Here is a 19,423-nt window from a genome sequence, read left to right as displayed (position 1 = left end):
GCAAACTGCATTCTGAACACCAAGCACTTACCAAAGGATTCTGAGAAGTTCAACTGAGAGACAGAAAACAGAATTAAATAGGACACACCGTGCCAAGTGAGCCTTTAAAGCTATTGATAGATAAGGATTTAACACAAGTGGTTCATAAATTTATATCGAACGCTTGGATCACAACTCAGGATATACCTGTATGAATTGAGTTGGCACAATGAAAAACTAAAAGCCCTTTATCTTAAATAAATTATGTAAAAGTAAGCAAACATATTATTATTTAACCTGTAACAAGAATAATGGCATCTTGCAAATATCTGCAACCTGAAGAGGTTTTAATAAATTTAAAAGGACACAATGCAATATTTAAGTGTAGTTCGTAATTCAATATTTTTTTCCTATAGTGTACAAAACAACTGAAAATATTTTACACAACTAAAATAAATTAGTAGCTTTTACAACAATTCTCGAACATTTTTAAGTTTCATTTTTAAGAATAATACAGCAAACTAGACATGTATTGTTTTAACCTCAGTATCTTCTACTGCCAATACTTCCATTTTCCATGTGGAATTGTTTTGCTTTCCAGAAGGTTAGATCCCAAACTGAGTCTCACAAAGCAACGCCTGGATTAGTGAGGAAAATTATCTAGATACGCATATCAATTGCAAAGGTGTAGACAGAAATTTGCAAGGGAAACAGAGTAGGTTTATAATACTTCTATAGTTGAACAGCTTGCTAATATTTACCCTCTAGATTTAAACATGAATAGCCTTGTTATACCACAGATATTCAAAGACAAGTAGGTCCCAGATTCAATCCAGTCTTTGTCATTTTACCTGTTCTCACCCAGGGTGGTAGTTGAAGTTAAGACTGGCCCCAGCACTTCAGATTTGAAAAGGGGTTCACAGACACACTTTTTCAAAACCAGATGTATATAGTAAATGATAAGATACCAAGGGATGTTGATGAACAGAGAGACTTAGGGTCCAAGTCCACAGTTCCCCTGAAAATACAACACATGGGACATCATGTTGCAAGTTTATAAAACATTGGTTATGCCACACTTGGGGAGTGTTACGTGCATTTCTGGTTGCCAAACAGGAGGATTGTGGTGGAGAGGATGCAGGGCAAATTCACCAGGATTGGAGGACTTGAGTTAGGGGAGGTGATGAATAGGTTAGGATTGTTTTCCCTGGAGCATAGAAGTCTGAAGGGTGACCTGATAAAAGTATAAGATTCTAAGAGACAGATCGTTAAATGGTAGGGATATCCAAAACAAGAGGGCATAGATTTAAGGTGAGGGGAAGGAGTTTTAAAGGGGATCTGAAGGAATCAGATACAATTACTACACTTAAGAGGCATTTAAATAGGTACTTAAGAGAGGCAAGGTGTAAAATGATATAGTCCTAATGCAGAGAAATCAATTAGTGTCGATGAGTAAAAAGGTGGCCATGAACATGATAGGCTGAAGTGCCCATTTCGAGGACTCAGATGAGATAGGTATATTTCAAATTCTAATGCTGGATTTGATGTTGAACATTTTAATAACTATTGCCTCTATATTACAAATATAGAGTACAAAATCATGAGAGGTTTAGATCAGGTAGATGCACAGAGGCTCTTGCCCAGAGTAGGATAATCGAGAACCAGAGGACATAGGTTTAAGGTTAGGGTGGAAAGATTTAATAGGAACCTGGGGGGTAACTTTTTTCAAACAAAGGGTGGTAGGTGTGTGGATCAAGCTACCGGGGGAAGTGATTGATGCAGGTACTATCGCAATGTTTAAGAATCATTTAGACAGGTATATGGATAGGACAGGTTTAGAGGGATATGGGCCAAATGCAGGCCTGTGGAACTAGTGTAGATGGGACATGTTGGCCGGTGTGGGCAAATTGGGCCAAAGGGCCCATTTCCACGCTGTAAGACTCTAAATAAGCAGGATTGTATTAGCAAAGGGGATTTGGGGATTCCAGTCTATAAATTTCTGTAAAATGTATTCAAAGGCCAATATGTAGACGAATGACCTAAAAGTGAGTTATTCACAAAATGCTGGAGTAACTCAGCAGGTCAGGCAGCATCTCGGGAGAGAAGGAATGGGTGACGTTTCGGGTCGAGACCCTTCTTCAGACTGAAGAAGGGTCTCGACCCGAAACGTCACCCATTCCTTCTCTCCCGAGATGCTGCCTGACCTGCTGAGTTACTCCAGCATTTTGTGAATAAATCGATTTGTACCAGCATCTGCAGTTATTTTCTTATACTTCCTAGACCTAAAAGTGAGAGTGCTTATAGAAGAAAGGAACACCATGCCTCGAGGAGTGTTTGTCTTCCTCAGATTAATTTAATTAGACATATATTTTCATGAATTATTGCAATAGTTTCAGAGCCAGCCTCATTTCATTGTTTAATTGATCATTTTCAATAGTTACCAAAAAAATCATCGCATCTATTGACACCGCATCTTTCTCATAGTTATAAACAAAAATCTTCCTAAAAAATCTAAACTGAAAGAATAATCTCATGCCAAAAAATTAACTTAAATTAAATCCATTTGTGCCATATTTTGGACAACAATAGTGTTTAGCATACGATGATGGCCATATTTTGCTGTGTTTGAGGATTTTTTGGGTAAAATCCTACATAGAGGGAAACTGTACTGTGTACTTCTTGCACAATTAATCCCACCACTGCACTACCCAATCACAGGTCTTGACCCTCTGGAGATTGTGGATGTTCATTTGCTTAAGAGCTTTGAAATTTACCCTCCCTCTCTATCTTCTCTTTCACACTGATTGATTTCCCATTCTCACTCTCTAAGCACCTCCTTCCACTCTTTCCCTAATCTCATGGACAATCTGTGCAGCTGGCTGCAGAGAAAGCTCTTCAACAGCACTGGCCTGCTTCCCATTGGTCGGTATGTAAACTCCAGCTGCAAGCCTAACAAGCAGCTCTCTGTATAAGATGTACAGGTTGGGTTTGAAGCATAAAATTTTCGAATTGTGCCAATGAAACAATAAAGCAAGGATGTCCCAATTATATAAATATTGATGCTAACATTAAAACAGATTTCACGCAACTAAAATGTGAGCGTTCAAATATGTTGGTAAAAATTCATGTGGAAAAAGACATTCAAGAATAAAAATTTGCATGCATTTTTCACTTCTGCTCAGTTTAGGGTTTCATGTCTTGCCCCATTCTGAATTATTTATTTTACTCATTTTTAATTCTTTTTTTCAAAAAATGTAGACTGGGTGTTCTATATTTATTAAAATATACAGCATGCAGCCAATGTGGAAAACCTGGGGATGGGTTGAGCAATTATTGCATCTCGTTTTGTCTGCCCTTGCATATTGGCAACAAGTATCTATGAGCTATCTTTCTGGAAGCAGAGAATATATCTTTTTTAATAAAAGATAAGCAACCTGTCAGTGCAGCTATCTTAAAGTTCTGGAAATGATAAATCTTTACTGAGTTTTCAGCCAAATGACAAAACTACTAATCAAATTCTTTCCAGCACCAAATTAAATCAATAACCTTTTGATGGATTATTTCAATACTGGCTTACACTCCACTTAAAGAAAACCACAAGAGTAACAAAAGAGTAACACCTTTTAAAAAAGGAGATACATAGCCCAGCAAGGTGGTGACTGGAGTCCTTCCCTATACTTTGCTGCTTCAATAGAAATGGTGAATTGGCTGCAGATGAGATTTTGTTTCTAATTACTGGGAGTGACCTCTGTAGGATAATAATCTGCACAACTATTCTCCTTCTTCAGCCATATCTTGCCGGCTTTCACTCAAGCTTTGTAGGCACTGAGATGGTTGATGAGGCCAATATGGGATTTATAAACACTGCCACAGTTGTGGGAGAGGATGTTTAATGTGATGGGCAGTTGGGCAAGTTGGGAATTGCTGCTCTTGTTGCTTTTGCTGGGCCTCTGCATGCTTGTACTGAGCAGACTCCAAAGTTCTCAGTGCGGTCCTATATGCTCCTTCTCCACCGTGAGCAACCTCAGGACAGGGTGAGGTGGTGAGATGGGTAGATTTAATTCCATCAAGGCTTTCAGAGCATTTCCTTCAAGTATTTCCTTAGTCCTTCAGGTACTCCATTGCAATATTGAAAATCAGAGCAGAGTTCCTATTGTAAGAATCTGGTATGTTGAATTTAGCTGAGTATAATTCGAGCCTTGACAATGGGGAAGAGTATTGGTTCAACTGAAAAAGGGTCTCGATCCGAAACGTCACTGATTCCTTCTATCCAGAGATGATGTCTGTCCCGCTAAGTTACTCCAGCATCGTGTGTCTATCTTCGGTTTAAACCAGCATCTACAGTTCTTTCCTACACAATGGTTCTCAAATTGATGTGACAGAGGGTAAAGAGATTCCTGTTTGCCTTGAAGAATAACTCCACTTCAATGGAAGATTGCTGGGGGGAAAGGTGCCATAATGTACTGGGAAAGATTGACTTCCCACCCCTCTGCAACTTAACACTAACTTATTTTCTCACTTTTCCAGTTTTGATAAAGGGTCTTCATCCTGAAACAACTCTCTCTCTCTCCATCAAAAGATGCTGCCTGACCCACTGAATATTTTCAGCATTGTTTGTTTTGATCTCCAAATGGTCTCATGAACAGAGACTCACAAGGCATTTAGCTCTGGCAGTAGTTAGCCACGATGCAGCAGTTATGCATTGAGAGTTCTCCATAAATGTCATCAGGTCAGGTCACTGAAAGGAAGCATGCAGGTACAGCAGGCAGTGAAGAAAGCCAATGGAATGTTGGCCTTCAAAACAAGAGGAGTTGAGTATAGGAGCAAAGAGGTCCTTCTGCAGTTGTACAGGGCCCTAGTGAGACCGCACCTGGAATACTGTGTGCAGTTTTGGTCTCCAAATTTGAGGAACGATATTCTTGCTATTGAGGGCGTGCAGCGTAGGTTCACTAGGTTAATTCCCGGAATGGCGGGACTGTCGTATGTTGAAAGACTGGAGCGACGAGGCTTGTATACGCTGGAATTTCGAAGGATGAGAGGGGATCTTATTGAAACATATAAGATTATTAAATGATTGGACACGTTAGAGGCAGGAAACATGTTCCCAATGTTGGGAGAGTCCAGAACCAGGAGCCACAGTTTAAGAATAAGGGGTAGACCATTTAGAACGGAGATGAGGAAAAACGTTTTCAGTCAGAGTTGTAAATCTGTGGAATTCTCTGCCTCAGCAGACAGTGGAGGCCAATTCTCTGGATGCTTTCAAGAGAGAGCTAGATAGAGCTCTTAAAGATAGCGGAGTCAGGGGGTATGGGGAGGGCAGGAACGGGGTACTGATTGAGAATGATCAGCCATGATCACATTGAATGGTGGTGTTGGCTCGAAGGGCCGAATGGCCTACTCCTGCACCTATTGTCTATCGTCTACTGTCTATTGTCAGGTTTTAGCAATAAAAACATTTGTAGATTACACTAAACCTGGAAGTGGAGAAACAAGTTTCTGAGAGTAATGGTGATGATCTTGGCTTTGAGAGCTGTGGAGCCACCTGGTTGGACTTGCAATTTACCTAATAAACAAACATAAATGCCTGAAGACTCTTATGCCAACCTCAGAAACCTGGGCTTGTGAGTCGAGTAGGTTGTTTCTGCTGAAATGTGACACATTGCCTTGCTCAACCAGCAAAGTGGGGAATCTTCTAACAAAAAACAAACTATCGGAGGAACTCAGCTGGTCAGGCAGCATCCCTGCAGGGAAATGGACAGACAATAGACAATAGACAATAGACAATAGGTGCAGGAGTAGGCCATTCAGCCCTTCGAGCCAGCACCGCCATTCAATGCGATCATGGCTGATCACTCTCAATCAGTACCCCGTTCCTGCCTTCTCCCCATATCCCCTCACTCCGCTATCCTTAAGAGCTCTATCCAGCTCTCTCTTGAAAGCATCCAACGAACTGGCCTCCACTGCCTTCTGAGGCAGAGAATTCCACAACTTCACCACCCTCTGACTGAAAAAGTTCTTCCTCATCTCCGTTCTAAATGGCCTACCCCTTATTCTTAAACTGTGGCCCCTTGTTCTGGACTCCCCCAACATTGGGAACATGTTATCTGCCTCTAATGTGTCCAATCCCCTAATTATCTTATATGTTTCAATAAGATCCCCCCCTCATCCTTCTAAATTCCAGTGTATACAAGCCCAATCGCTCCAGCCTTTCAACATACGACAGTCCTGCCATTCCGGGAATTAACCTAGTGAACCTACGCTGCACGCCCTCCATAGCAAGAATATCCTTCCTCAAATTTGGAGACCAAAACTGCACACAGTACTCCAGGTGCGGTCTCACCAGGGCCCGGTACAACTGTAGAAGGACCTATTTGCTCCTATACTCAACTCCTCTTGTTACGAAGGCCAACATTCCATTGGCTTTCTTCACTGCCTGCTGTACCTGCATGCTTCCTTTCATTGACTGATGCACTAGGACACCCAGATCTCGTTGAACTCCCCCTCCTCCTAACTTGACACCATTCAGATAATAATCTGCCTTTCTATTCTTACTTCCAAAGTGAATAACCTCACACTTATCTACATTAAACTGCATCTGCCATGTATCCGCCCACTCACACAACCTGTCCAAGTCACCCTGCAGCCTTATTGCATCTTCCTCACAATTCACACTACCCCCCAACTTAGTATCATCTGCAAATTTGCTAATGGTACTTTTAATCCCTTCGTCTAAGTCATTAATGTATATCGTAAATAGCTGGGGTCCCAGCACCGAACCTTGCGGTACCCCACTGGTCACTGCCTGCCATTCCGAAAGGGACCCATTTATCCCCACTCTTTGCTTTCTGTCTGTCAACCAATTTTCTATCCATGTCAGTACCCTACCCCCAATACCATGTGCCCTAATTTTGCCCACTAATCTCCTATGTGGGACCTTGTCGAAGGCTTTCTGAAAGTCGAGGTACACCACATCCACTGACTCTCCCTTGTCAATTTTCCTAGTTACATCCTCAAAAAATTCCAGTAGATTTGTCAAGCATGATTTCCCCTTCGTAAATCCATGCTGACTCGGAATGATCCCGTTACTGCTATCCAATCAGCAATTTCGTCTTTTATAATTGACTCCAGCATCTTCCCCACCACTGATGTCAGACTAACTGGTCTATAATTACCCGTTTTCTCTCTCCCTCCTTTCTTAAAAAGTGGGATAACATTTGCTATCCTCCAATCCACAGGAACTGATCCAGTTTGTTTATTGTTAGAAAGTTCTGCACTTTGTTAGTAGAGCAATGCAAAGTGTTATATCTCAGCAGAAACAACTTGCAAGATTCATGAGGCCAGGTTTCTGAGGTTCCAGCATCTGCAGTCTCTTGGGTCTCCTGGGAAACCTTCAATTTTGATATGAGGATTTTTGGCTACGGTGCAGGATTCCAAAAGTGCTGCCATTCATACAGAGGCATTGTGCCCTAATGAACATCTCCCTGGCCACTTCCTACCATTACTGACATTTTCTTTTCCAATATTTATTAATTCATTTTTCATCTGATGAATAGTGAACAACTTTTCTTCTTGCAGGATTACATCTGACATGCCCAATTTCGAGAAGCAGTTTGCTGAAACTATCTACATGCATGGTAACTGGATGCCAGTCTTAATCAGTCCACCTGACATGTGTTTGGCTGAGTAGCACTGCCTGCGACTTGCTGGAAAAATGTTCCTTTTAAATAATTCACCTTGGCATCACCTGGTGATGCTGACGGCAACTATCATGGACACTGCTCACTTGGGCCAAGTAAAAGGCTTTTGTGATGTGACCACTTTTCAACTCATACAGGTAATGGCCTTGCAAAGTATAATCATTCTTATTTACCAACTCTTATTGGCCAATCTATGAAGTACAGCAATCATTAAGTGATTTATTTAAAAGGCTTCATAAGGAGGCACATAGGATCTTACCACTACTTATTTATGATCTGATTACCAACCCCAAGGCAGAATGAACATTTTGCTTTCAAGTAATTTCGAGATACAATGAGCCATCATACATGAAACAAGACCAGTGAGCTTTTGAGTTCTAATGAATGGTTACTGCATGCACTTAACCTGTTTTATGATTTTAGATGCAGACCCATCTGTAGTGAATTTCAATCATTTTCTGCCTTTAAAGTTTTAAACAATATTTAGAAATGATTATCAACGACAGTGATGGCTGGTTTAGCATATTTATATGACAGCGCTCTATTGACTTTTAAAATTACATTAAAGATTAGCTTTTAAAGCTTCAGATTAGTGCTCAGTGTCACAACTGTAGATAGTTATTTGGGGTATTTTAAATATTTTCTCTGCCAATAACAAAGTGGAAACTCATCATTTGACTCTTGGAAACTAAAGTAATTGCGTCAGGAAATCGCATGGTTTGCAGGAACACAGAAAAGATGCGAAACTTTGAACTGTCAAATGGATCTGACTAACCATTTCACCTAGGGAGTTTGAAGTGATATCCTTCGTGATCACTGATGTTACTCCAGTCAGTCCAAAGGTACTGATTGCTCAGATGCAGGACATCAGAGTTCATTCTCTAATTTTGTATAACGACAGACACTAACAATGAGCCCATAATTTATAAAAATACATAATATAATTAAATATTGCAATTTACTCTCAAACAAGCTGAGACGTCAATACAGAATACATGGTACACCATTGCAGTATCACAAATATTTAAAAATTAAGTAGAATTATACATCAATCCCACTACTTACTTTAGTTCCAATCTTTGGCAGTAACAAGGATGCTCAAAGCCAGTTAATGCATCTGAATTGGGTAAGATTTTCTTCCTCTCAAGAAAGCAGTTGTGACTAATCTTGAAGCACATAAACTTTCAAATTAGGTCTGCTTCAGAAACTTGCTTTAGAGAAAATTAAGATGTTCTTCAGCAGTTTATCTATTTAACCTCTTTGGAGAGAGAACCAAGCAGACTTGCCTGCATCATCAATTCTGGAACCATTAGCTAAACTTCAAACTTTTGTACCTCATGATTATACACAATCAACAGTTGGCTCTATGAACTTCCAATGTAGTTACCATTTTGCTTGTTTAAATTTACGTCAAAATATCAAAATATTAAATACCCGGTGGATGTCATTTTGTTGATTTGGGGCTTGCAATAGGGTAATGATGGGAAATATTTAAAATTGAAGCCTCGCTATTCTACGTTTTCTTGTGCCATTCCTTGGATTTTTTTTCCCCCTCGGGGCTCATATAAATGGCGTTAAAAGTATCAGGATGTGTCAATTGACTAAATGCTGAACAATAGTCTTTTTCCCTGATATCTTTAGTCCTATTTCCTTTAAATGCTTATTAATAGAATTTCTTCCACACTTTCAGCAATGTTACAGCAACAGGACTGTATTAGGAAACTTCCAGTATTTGTTGCTGCTTCAGAGACTGTGCATCCCATTGTTTGCATGAAAACAGGTTAAAAGATTTCTCTTGTTCAGGGTTCTAAATCTTATTTAAAATTGTATTCTCTTTTCTGCATCTGTTTGTTTTGATCTATTCCATCCATTGAATTAGCATTTAATCATCTATTTTTCTAATAAAAAGCATCATTTAAAAAAATCTTTCTTCATGTTGACATTTATTCATGTCCAGCAACCTTTCATTGCTTTGGGAGAGGACAAACAATGGCAGGGAATGCATGATAAATGTTAAACTAACATACCAAGTATTAAAGGCAACATGTGAATCTTGAGTATGTCGACAGATTCCTAGTACCAGTCAACACACCGTAGAAACGATGGAACAACAACTGTGAGGGTGCATGCTATGACTGTATTGACAGTTGAAACATTATCACGAGGAGAGAATAGGCTGGATTTTTGTTGTTGTCAGGAGATCAAAGGAGAGATTTAACTAAAATGTATTCAATGATAGGGGGGATTTACGACTCTTGGTATAGAGGTCAATAATAAGGAAAATTCAACAGGGTTAATTAAAGAAAACATTAAAGGGTAATTGGAGAAGGTGCAGAAAAGATTCTCAAGGATGATGCAGGAACTGAGTGCAAAGATCAGGAAAGGCTGGAGCTTTTTTCTATGGAGAAGAGAAGGTTGACGGGTTTATGTAACTGAGGTCTTCTAAATTCTGTCAGATTTTGTTAGGGTCAAGGTGGAGGAGTTGAAAATAGGGGGTAAAAAAATAAGGACGGTTACTAACAAATCTAGTATAGGAATTCAGGAGAAACGTCATCTACAGAGCAAGAATGTGAATTGTTCTAACACAAGGAGTAGCTCGGGCAAACGGTGAAGCAGCATTTAAGGGCAAGCTAGATAAACAGTCCATGGAGGAAAGGGCAGAAGGATATACTGATAGGATTAAATGAAGGACGCCCAGAGGACAATTGTGTGGACCATAAAAGACGAGCAAAGACTAGCTGGCCTGAATAGCCTGTTTAATTTCTATACTCAAAGTCACTCAATGTCGTTTTGCAATTTTCTTTTTGTTTTACTATAGTCTTTCAATGTTACCTCAGCTAGCCTAATTGTATGGCCTTTCCAAAACTTGCACTATTCTACTTGGTGGATCTGTGGGATTCAAGAGGTTTCCAATTTACAGAGATCATTAGGATGAAGATTGCTGTGGAGATGGGGATGAATCTCAGCAAGAGATTCCTTTTCACCATCCTTCCAACACACAAGGAGACCACTCATCATATTGCATATTAAGGCTTTTACACAGGAGAGTGCCTCAGCAGGATCCTTTTTTTAAAATTTTGGCAGACAGTTAGTGTCCCTATAACAAGGAATGACTGTAAAAGATAGATCTTAGAGGATATGCCTAGCAATTAAGATTTGGAAACAAGTCAATTATGTGGCAAACTACATGGGAATAACACTATTCTCATATATTACTATTATCAGCACTATTATCAATAGCTGATAATTGTCCAACTAGACTGCCTTCATAAGAGAATCCTTCACTGAACTGTGTTTCATCAGGCTTACTCCAAATAATATTGAATTCAAAATCCTCAAAAAGGTTATGTTGAGCTGCTTACCAATAACCATGCAGATAAACCTTCAGCTTTTAATTCATAAAATCCAATTGTACTCTTGACTGTGCGAAATTGTGATATCTCAGTCTTGGTCACACCAATCTACACACAAATTTCCCCTGGAAGAGATACTTACATCTTCCACTTGGTAAGTAAGTGGAATATATAAATATTCCAACATAAAGAGAGCATTTCTCAGCACCTTGCATATGAATTCAAACACGGTGAAAGATTTCCCATTGATTTCCAAAATTGAATATAATAGGATTTGACACATCTTTTATATGCCACCATCCACTTAAATAATAAAGCTGTTTTATATGCGGAGTGCAATACCAACCAGATAATTTCTGTTATCCAGCATCAATAAGTCAGCACTGTTTAACACCATTTATCAACTGGACAGGTGGTAACAGAATTCACCCTTACGTCACAATTGTTTGGACAATTCACACTGCTCACTTCCACTGTACAAGAAATCAAATGATAGCAACACTGTTTACATCCAAGTAAACCAGTCATATCTACGGATGCAACAATGACTGATATCTTCTTAAAATCAAAATCAACCAGTGATTAGAATACCAAATTTAATTACAGAAATTTAATTGGTTGTTAAAATAACCAAGCTGCTTAATAGAAAGCTGATATAAAAACGTCCTACCTGATCTGAGCTGTTTAATTCGCCCATTGCTGTTACTTGTGTCCACTGGTAAGAAGTCTTTGAACCATGTTATTTCTGGATCTGGGTTCCCACTGGCAGCACAGAGCATTGTAGCTGTGCGGGTCCGTTCCACCACCTTCAACTGTGGGCCCATATCAATAGTGGGGAATCCATGAGGCAGCTGTTCCTCTGTTAAAATGCAAGTGATATTCTGCGTTAAGGTTAATCTCAGGAACAAAGGGAAGGCATTTTTGTTGCACCATTACCCTTTTTGCAATCCCACATTGAGTCATAGGGGTGTAGTGCAGGTCCACCACCGATTTTCCGGCACCCTTGCTTCCAGAGCCTTGCCATGTTATCTGTTTTGCCGGATGAACAGAAGTCACGCTATAATGATACAACAATATACCCCATATCCACTAATTACACCCTTCCCATGTCTCTAAAGCACCATTGACTGCTAGAAATTTAAATAAAACAAACATTAAATGTCAATTTATTCTACAGCGAAACTTACATTTCTTACATGGCAGCCAATTAACGGGTTACCCTCAGAAGTCCCAAGGGATGGATCGGCAGCTGCCCGCAGAGCCGAGGCGCCACTTTCCCGGCCAGACTACCAGGCCAATCCCCGCCGACTCGAGATTTGCCGAATCTGCCAAAAACGCAGTAGAGCAGGTGCACCCGCCATACCTGCCGTATGACGCGAGCTTCCGAAAAGAGTCCAACGGCACCCGACCGGCTACCTAGGCTGCCAGGGTGCCAAGATACAGGCCCACTTAGTTGGCTTCGTAAGTTGACTATGGGAACGGATCCCTTAACTCCAGCTGTGCCAGACTTCCACAACACTGGCCGCAGTGGGCAAATTCAACCCGCCCATCGGCTGTGGAGACCCCAATGAGGTTGGAATCGGTCTCCTTACCGAGCCTAGGCACCACACTTTTGAGGGGACTACTAAGGAGGATTTCAAGTTCACTCTCGTAATTTTGTCCTGATTAAAGATGGTGCAGACCACCAGTTGCCGGAAAATCCGTGGTGGACCTGTATTAAGGTTAGAAAAAGACCCTTTGATCCAATATGTCCATACCAACCACCATGCCTACCTATCCCACTGCATTAATTCTATATCCCTCTATGCCTAGCTCATTCAAGTATCTGTCCAGATCCCTCAAACATTGTTACTGTTGCTGCATCTAAAAATATTACTCTCTCAATCTTCTTTCATCCTCTTCCCTTTCATCTGGTCTGTCAAATACTGTGCTTTCTCCACGCCATTCATCTGCTGCCTTCTATCTTATCCCCCCCCCCCGGCATTCCAGACTTGAAAAGCCCTGGAAAGGCTACCCCTCTACACTTTTCTGGGTGATCTATGAAATGCTGAGTGATACTCTTCACAAGTAGCAATTCAAATGCTCTATCTGTTTCTTCCTGTTGTTATCAGAGCTTTCCAAATGGAGCTTATCTCCATCTAAAAAAAAAATCTAAATCAAATCATTCCACTCACACACTGACCCCCTTGAGGTCTGTTAGGTAAACTTCCTTTTCTCTAATTCTCTCTGGAATTTACCTGCAAACAAGAGTTTCACCGCTAGGAAACCTTTCCTGCATAATGCTTAATGCCCTTGTTTTGGATGAAACTTAGCACTTGGATGGCAGCATCTGTGATCCTTTACTGAAGTCTCTACATCTGCGCTACACATCGCACTGTCCTTTTCTGTGCTTAATTTGCTAATAAATGTACATTTGGCTCTAACTCTGGAGTATTAACATGACTGTCATTTTGCTCAACCTCTCATTTTCTAGAGGCTTTGTTCTCACAAAAAGAATTACTCCCAACCTTCATTGCTCCTTCAAGTTACAGAGTACAAACATAATTATATTTATTATATAATTCATTGAGCTACACTCAAAATCATTCATCTACAATGAATATTAAAAAAAACTTCATTCAGCATGTACAATACAGGTCCAATCTGAACTAGAGGATCAAGAATCAAGGTTAGCAATAGTGATTGTTTCTTGAATATTTATTAACGTAGCAAAAATGGTTCTTGAAACTGTCAGTTCATAATGATCATGATGCTCAAGAGATAAAAATTGTCAACATTCTTAAAATTGCCCAACTACAAGAGATTAAAATTGATTTCACTATTTTTGAGGAACAAATTATTTTCATATATGACTGGTAGAGCACCAACTTTTTACTTATTTATTAAATTTTTGCAATTTTGAGTGAAATTGGTAGGGATACCTTTTTGAAAAGCTGCAATCGCTCTGCTGATTGCAGTACTCTCACAATCGGGGTGTTTCAGAATTTGGACCAAACAACAACAACAAAGGCAGTGATAAATGTCCAAGTCACTTTGACGGGATGGTGCTGTTCCCATGCACCCATGTCCTTTTTTTAAAAAAAGAGATGGAGGTTGCACGTTAAGACGTTTGTTCAACCCAAATAATTGTGTCGTGTTCCGGGAGTGTATTGCTGTGATAACCACTCACAGCCCGATCAAAAAACACGAAGACCTGATGTGTTCCATGATCTGTTCCCGATGACTACATCTGCAAATAGAAAGCTTTCAATTTCCTCTTGCGAGTCATATACCTACCTCCACCATTGTCTGTGTGGATTCAGTTAATTTTTTCGATAACCTATGTAGAAGATTGCCAGGGACCATATGTTTCAGTCTTTGGCTGAATTCTGTGCAACTTTAGCAAGGTACTCAATTTACTGAGAGTTGGATAACATAGCAATTTTGGAGCAATGTCATTGTTCAAAGGGATACATAGAATTCTGGCTTAATGACAGCTGATGTGATTGAGTTTTAGAACTCACACATACAACAAGGTCTATTTCAGAAGATGTACATGACCTCAGATATAACTGGATCCAGTCCACACCCCAGCACACATCTGGTTACTGGGCATAGAAAGGTTGTCACTGATATCTGTATTTCTAACTCAGATAGTCCACAGTTTGTACTTAAAGGTTTCTGCATCCTGTTGATGATTAACTTTTCCGACTACATTCTGAAAGATTTTGAAGGTTAATCTGCAGTCCAGCATCATTCTGAGATAGAATGGATAGATGTCACCTCTCACTTTGTTGTCACACAAGGTTGCTTTCGGAGTGTTTCTGGCATCCTTGCTATCAAGATGATAAATGTTGATTACTGTCTTCTAGGTGTTTGGGTCCAGTTTCCAGAAATATTCCTCCATGGTGTTTAAGCCATTGTGCAGGATAAATTTGATATGATTAAAAGTGCCTGCTTGGAAAACCAAGAAGAGATCATTGTATATGCACACTGCTGAAGTACTGAAGGGTCCCAATCTGAACCGCCATATGTCCAATTCCCTCCACAGATGTTGTCTGACCTGCTGAGTTTCTTCACCAGTTGTTTTTACCTCAAGATTCCAGCACTGCAGTCTCTTGTGTCTTAATTTTAATGCTGGAGGAACTCAGTGGGTCAGGCACCATCTGTTGAAGGAAATGGACAGACGATATTTTGAGTTAGAACCTGAAAAGTTGTCTGTCCATTTTGCAGCACAGATGTCGCTTGATCCGCTGACTTCCTCCAGCAGTTTGTTTTGGCTTAAGATTCCAGCATCTGCAGCTTCTTGTATCTCCATTCTATATGCAAATTTGTCTTACTATTGAAAGCATTGTGCTTGTGAAGAGCATTCATGGCAGTACTGAACCTGCAGCTATTCATCATTGAGGAGCCCGTATACGTTAACATAATTGCCCAAGTGGATAAGTATTTTAATCAAGGAAAGTTACGGCATGAAGCTTTTAACCCAGACTGAATGGTAGACTTATGAAAAATCTACAATGTCACAGGTCACGTACATCTTCTTGTTGTGTGTGAGTTCTAAAACTTGATCACATCAGCTGACATTAAGCCAGAATTTTACTTATTCCATGGGGTTGTTTTCCTGGGGAAAAAGACTCAATTCTCTTGAAATGGAGTCTGTAGTTTGTTCATAATTATGCTATTGGTTACAGCATCCTGGATCATTGACTTATTCTGCTGAACAGATGTCAGATATTTAGTAATTAAGAATGGTGTGACAGAATAAGGTTCACCGAACACAACAAAAAAAGTATGCAGCACTGAAAGCAGAATTATAAGTACCTTTGGAGTGTTTTGGAGAAAATGGTGAAATAATATTTTTATTTGGAATGAATTGATCTTGTTGTTAATTATAGTTAATGGTGTCCAGTGTATTGAATGCTGCAAACTCAATGAAACCAAAACTAGGCGGACATGACATTGAATATAGATGCAATTCAGATATTATTTTAAAATCATGATATCAAATATCCAGCTCTCTTCACAGCTAAATCGATTATTTCATTATAACAGAACTTAAACGAGAAAAATAAGACATTAAGCAATAGTCAGACATAAACTTCTATAATTTGTAACAATAGAGTATTGGAGTTGCTATGACTACCTTTTATGATTTATCATAACATTCAAGTCACTTATTTTACACCAATATCTATTACAAATGTAGATCAATGGGTGAAATATAAGGAGGGATGCGAAAGGACTTCGCAAATTCAAGGATACCTTTAATCTTCTAACATATGCATTAGGTAGAGAATATTAACTGCAAGCTCACAGAAAAGACACTTGAGAATGGTCGCCAGCAAAGAGGTGACAAAGATGTTTAGACCACAAAGTGCGCCATCTATCTATATCTATATAATACTAAAACTCTGCGTTCGTATGTAGGGATGTATGTGTGTATGTACGGAAGTTAACTTACAAACCCTACTCCTCCAAGACGGTACACCAAAGCGCTACGATTTTTGTACCGCCGTATTCACCATTAACCTGGGCAACTATTGTAAGTACTTTCGTTCAAATTGAAGCTACCTTTTTAAAGCTAGAGAGATATTAAAGTTTAAATTTTCATTTCTAACCCTTTTCTTGAAGGGGCAACATTTGTTTCCAAAAGTTTCCAGAAAAGGATTTAGTTTTCAGCAAGGATTTAGTTTTCAGCTTGTGACGGCTAAATTGTTTCGAAAAGCTTCCAAGAAGTCTTTTTTGTTATTGCAAGTCAAGTCAAGTCAAGTCAAGTCACTTTTTTTTGTATAGCACATTTAAAAACAACCCACGTTGACCAAAGTACTGCACATCTGATTAGGAAAAAAACCCAAAACATCTTGGAGAGTAAGAGTGGGGCTGGGGGAGGAGAGAATGGGGGGTGTGGGGACGGGCCCAACGGGCCCTCCCCAACGGGCACACTTGGAGAGTAAGGGTGGGGCTGGGGGAGGAGAGAATGGGGGGTGTGGGGACGGGCCCAACGGGCCCTCTTTTCTAGTCTATATACTAAAACTCGTTTGTTCGCTTGTTCCAGGGGGGAGGGGGAGGGAGGAAGGGAGGGACGGGGGAGGGGAAGGGAGGGGGTGGGGGAGGGAGGGGGTGGGGAGGGAGGAGGGATGGGGGGAGGGGGAGGAAGGAGAGGGGAGGGAGAGGGGAGTGGGGGAGGAGAGGGTGCTCCACCAATGCAGGCAACCCTAGGGGGGAGGGGGGAGAGGGGGGGGGGAGAGGGGAGTGGGGGGAGAGGGGAGGGGGGAATGGGGGAGGAGGGTGCTGCACCAATGCAGGAGTGGTTTGGGCCCAATGGGTCCACTTAGTCTAGTAAAATATTATTATTATTCACATTCCCCATTTTCCAGCATAATTTTGATTAGAAACCTGATCACCAGAAATGAAATCTGAACCATTTAGTAAAGAAACAACCATTTTATTGAAGGATTCACCGGGTCAAGCAGCATCTCTGGGGGGAAATAGACAGTCAATGATTTGGGTCTGAATGTTCATCTGGGCTGAAACCTCATTTAATAGTTGATGATAACTGAAGTGAGTCATACACAGTATCTCACCCACTCTTGGAAAATCTACAAGACAATTGCATGATAGGTTGGAAATGCATTCCCTACATTCCTTTTTTAAAATCCACCTGCAACTGGCATTTGAGGTTGCTGAGTTACCTCTTAAATTAATTAATTCTGTTCTATTATTATTTTGGTCCTCTTTTCATCTCAAAATGTAACCACTGGAAGAAACCGTATTCTTTGACATTCCTTTAGTGACAGATTGTGCAAATATTCAGTTCCATGCTCAAGAGCTAGCAAAGCATTTAAAGAAAGCAGAAAGCAAGTAAAATACCAATAATTAAAATGTGAATTTTGTAATAAAGGAACAAAGAGAAGTCAAAAGTTACAAGATAGCAATTATGTCAAAACTCAATGGATTAGAGGCTACACCCACTCTTCTGTAAGACAAAACGTTATTTGCATGACAAGAAATTTTCAAAGAATTAGGATAATTCCACTTAATACGATTAAAATGTATTCACTTTTCAACTGCTCCATAAAATATGGATTATACTGATGTTCTTCATAGTCCCTTGGTTTCAAGAAAGACTTACTCAAGTTGTATGGGTTCTTATGGGGTCATACAACACTGAAACAGACCCTTTGGCTCACCAAGTCTGAGTCAATCATCAAACACCCACTTGCACTAATCCTAAACGAACCACATTCCCATAAAATTGCCCTAGAGTTTACCGCCCACCTACACCAGGGGGCAATTTACCATGCCAATTAATCCACCAATTGACAATTGAGAAAACTGCAGTAGATTTTGGAAAATACATGTGGTCACAGGAAGTATGCGCAAACTCAACAAAACAGCACCCAGGGTCAGATCTGAACCATGATCGCTGAATCTGCAAGGCAGCAGCGCAATGAGCTGTGCCACTGTGCCATATTTTCTACCTAATGCCATCTTCTGCGTATTAACAAACACATTTCAACACAATTTCTGGATTCTTGTTCAAATGTATGTCATAAAATAACCATAAAATATCCTTAAAGGAAGAAAATCAGCTCTAGTAATTGGATTCCTATCTTGGTCATGAGAAGTAAAAGTTAAAGCTAACTTGTTTTCTCTCTTTTCCAGTTCTGAAGAAGGCTCTTGACTTGAAATTTTAATACAGTTTCTCTGTCCACACATACGGCCCCAACCTGCTGAGTTTTCCACTGTTTTCTGCTTTTTCAGCTTCCCAGTATCTGTAGTTTTTTGATCTTCAGCTACCTTATATTGGCAGTAAATAATGAAAAATACTTCATAAGACACATCAAAATGACATAAGTGTTTGTTAAGACTATTCTCCCTGATAATTTCATTTGGCAGTAAAATTAAAATATTTTAGGACATAATATTGTTAATTTTAGATTTCTGAACAGGCGAGTCTTTCACTCCCTCGACATCCATGATGTGAAAATGCCCAAGAGTTCAACATCTGTAGCATGAAACAATACTGCCATCCTCTGCTAGTGTGGGTAGTAACTCAAAAACATTTTTTTTTAAACTGGTACATTTTCTCTCCACCCAGAAGTTGGTCAGATTAGCAAATTTCAAAATAAAGTCAAGAAGCAAACATAACAAGTGTCAAAGGTCATTAAATATTTTACTATCCCCTGTCAAGGACAATCCTCTTAATTCCAGTGCCATGAAATCTCTTGCTTTTCAAAATGTAAATCCCTTTGAAATGCACTTCCTACATGAACTCTAAGGATTTCTTGATCAATGCTTTATTAAACCAATACAGTAAAGGTAACATCCAATATTTAGATTGTGTTTAGCTATTTAGTCAAACCAATTAAGATCGTTTAATACCTGGTTTACAATGTGGTCCCAATATTG

General features: G+C 39.8%; 1 protein-coding gene across 22 annotated transcripts in view; it reads right to left on the bottom strand.

The window, feature by feature from the left end:
• ptprfa (protein tyrosine phosphatase receptor type Fa) overlaps window positions 1-19,423 on the bottom strand; it is a 312,377-nt gene that overhangs the window by 148,706 nt on the left and 144,248 nt on the right. For 21 of the 22 annotated variants that reach the window (XM_078408325.1, XM_078408329.1, XM_078408326.1 and 18 more), the window contains exon 5: window positions 11,700-11,888. In XM_078408325.1, the coding sequence (XP_078264451.1) occupies window positions 11,700-11,888 (189 nt within the window). Of the gene's footprint in view, window positions 1-31; window positions 54-11,699; window positions 11,889-19,423 lie in introns of those variants that run through there. The other variant, XM_078408340.1, reaches the window with a different exon arrangement.

The sequence above is a fragment of the Rhinoraja longicauda genome, chromosome 11 (genome assembly GCF_053455715.1).
Source record: "Rhinoraja longicauda isolate Sanriku21f chromosome 11, sRhiLon1.1, whole genome shotgun sequence".
NCBI classification, from domain to species: domain Eukaryota; kingdom Metazoa; phylum Chordata; class Chondrichthyes; order Rajiformes; family Arhynchobatidae; genus Rhinoraja; species Rhinoraja longicauda.
Note: the sequence above shows the minus strand (reverse complement) of the source record. Positions and strands in the feature narration are given on the sequence as shown.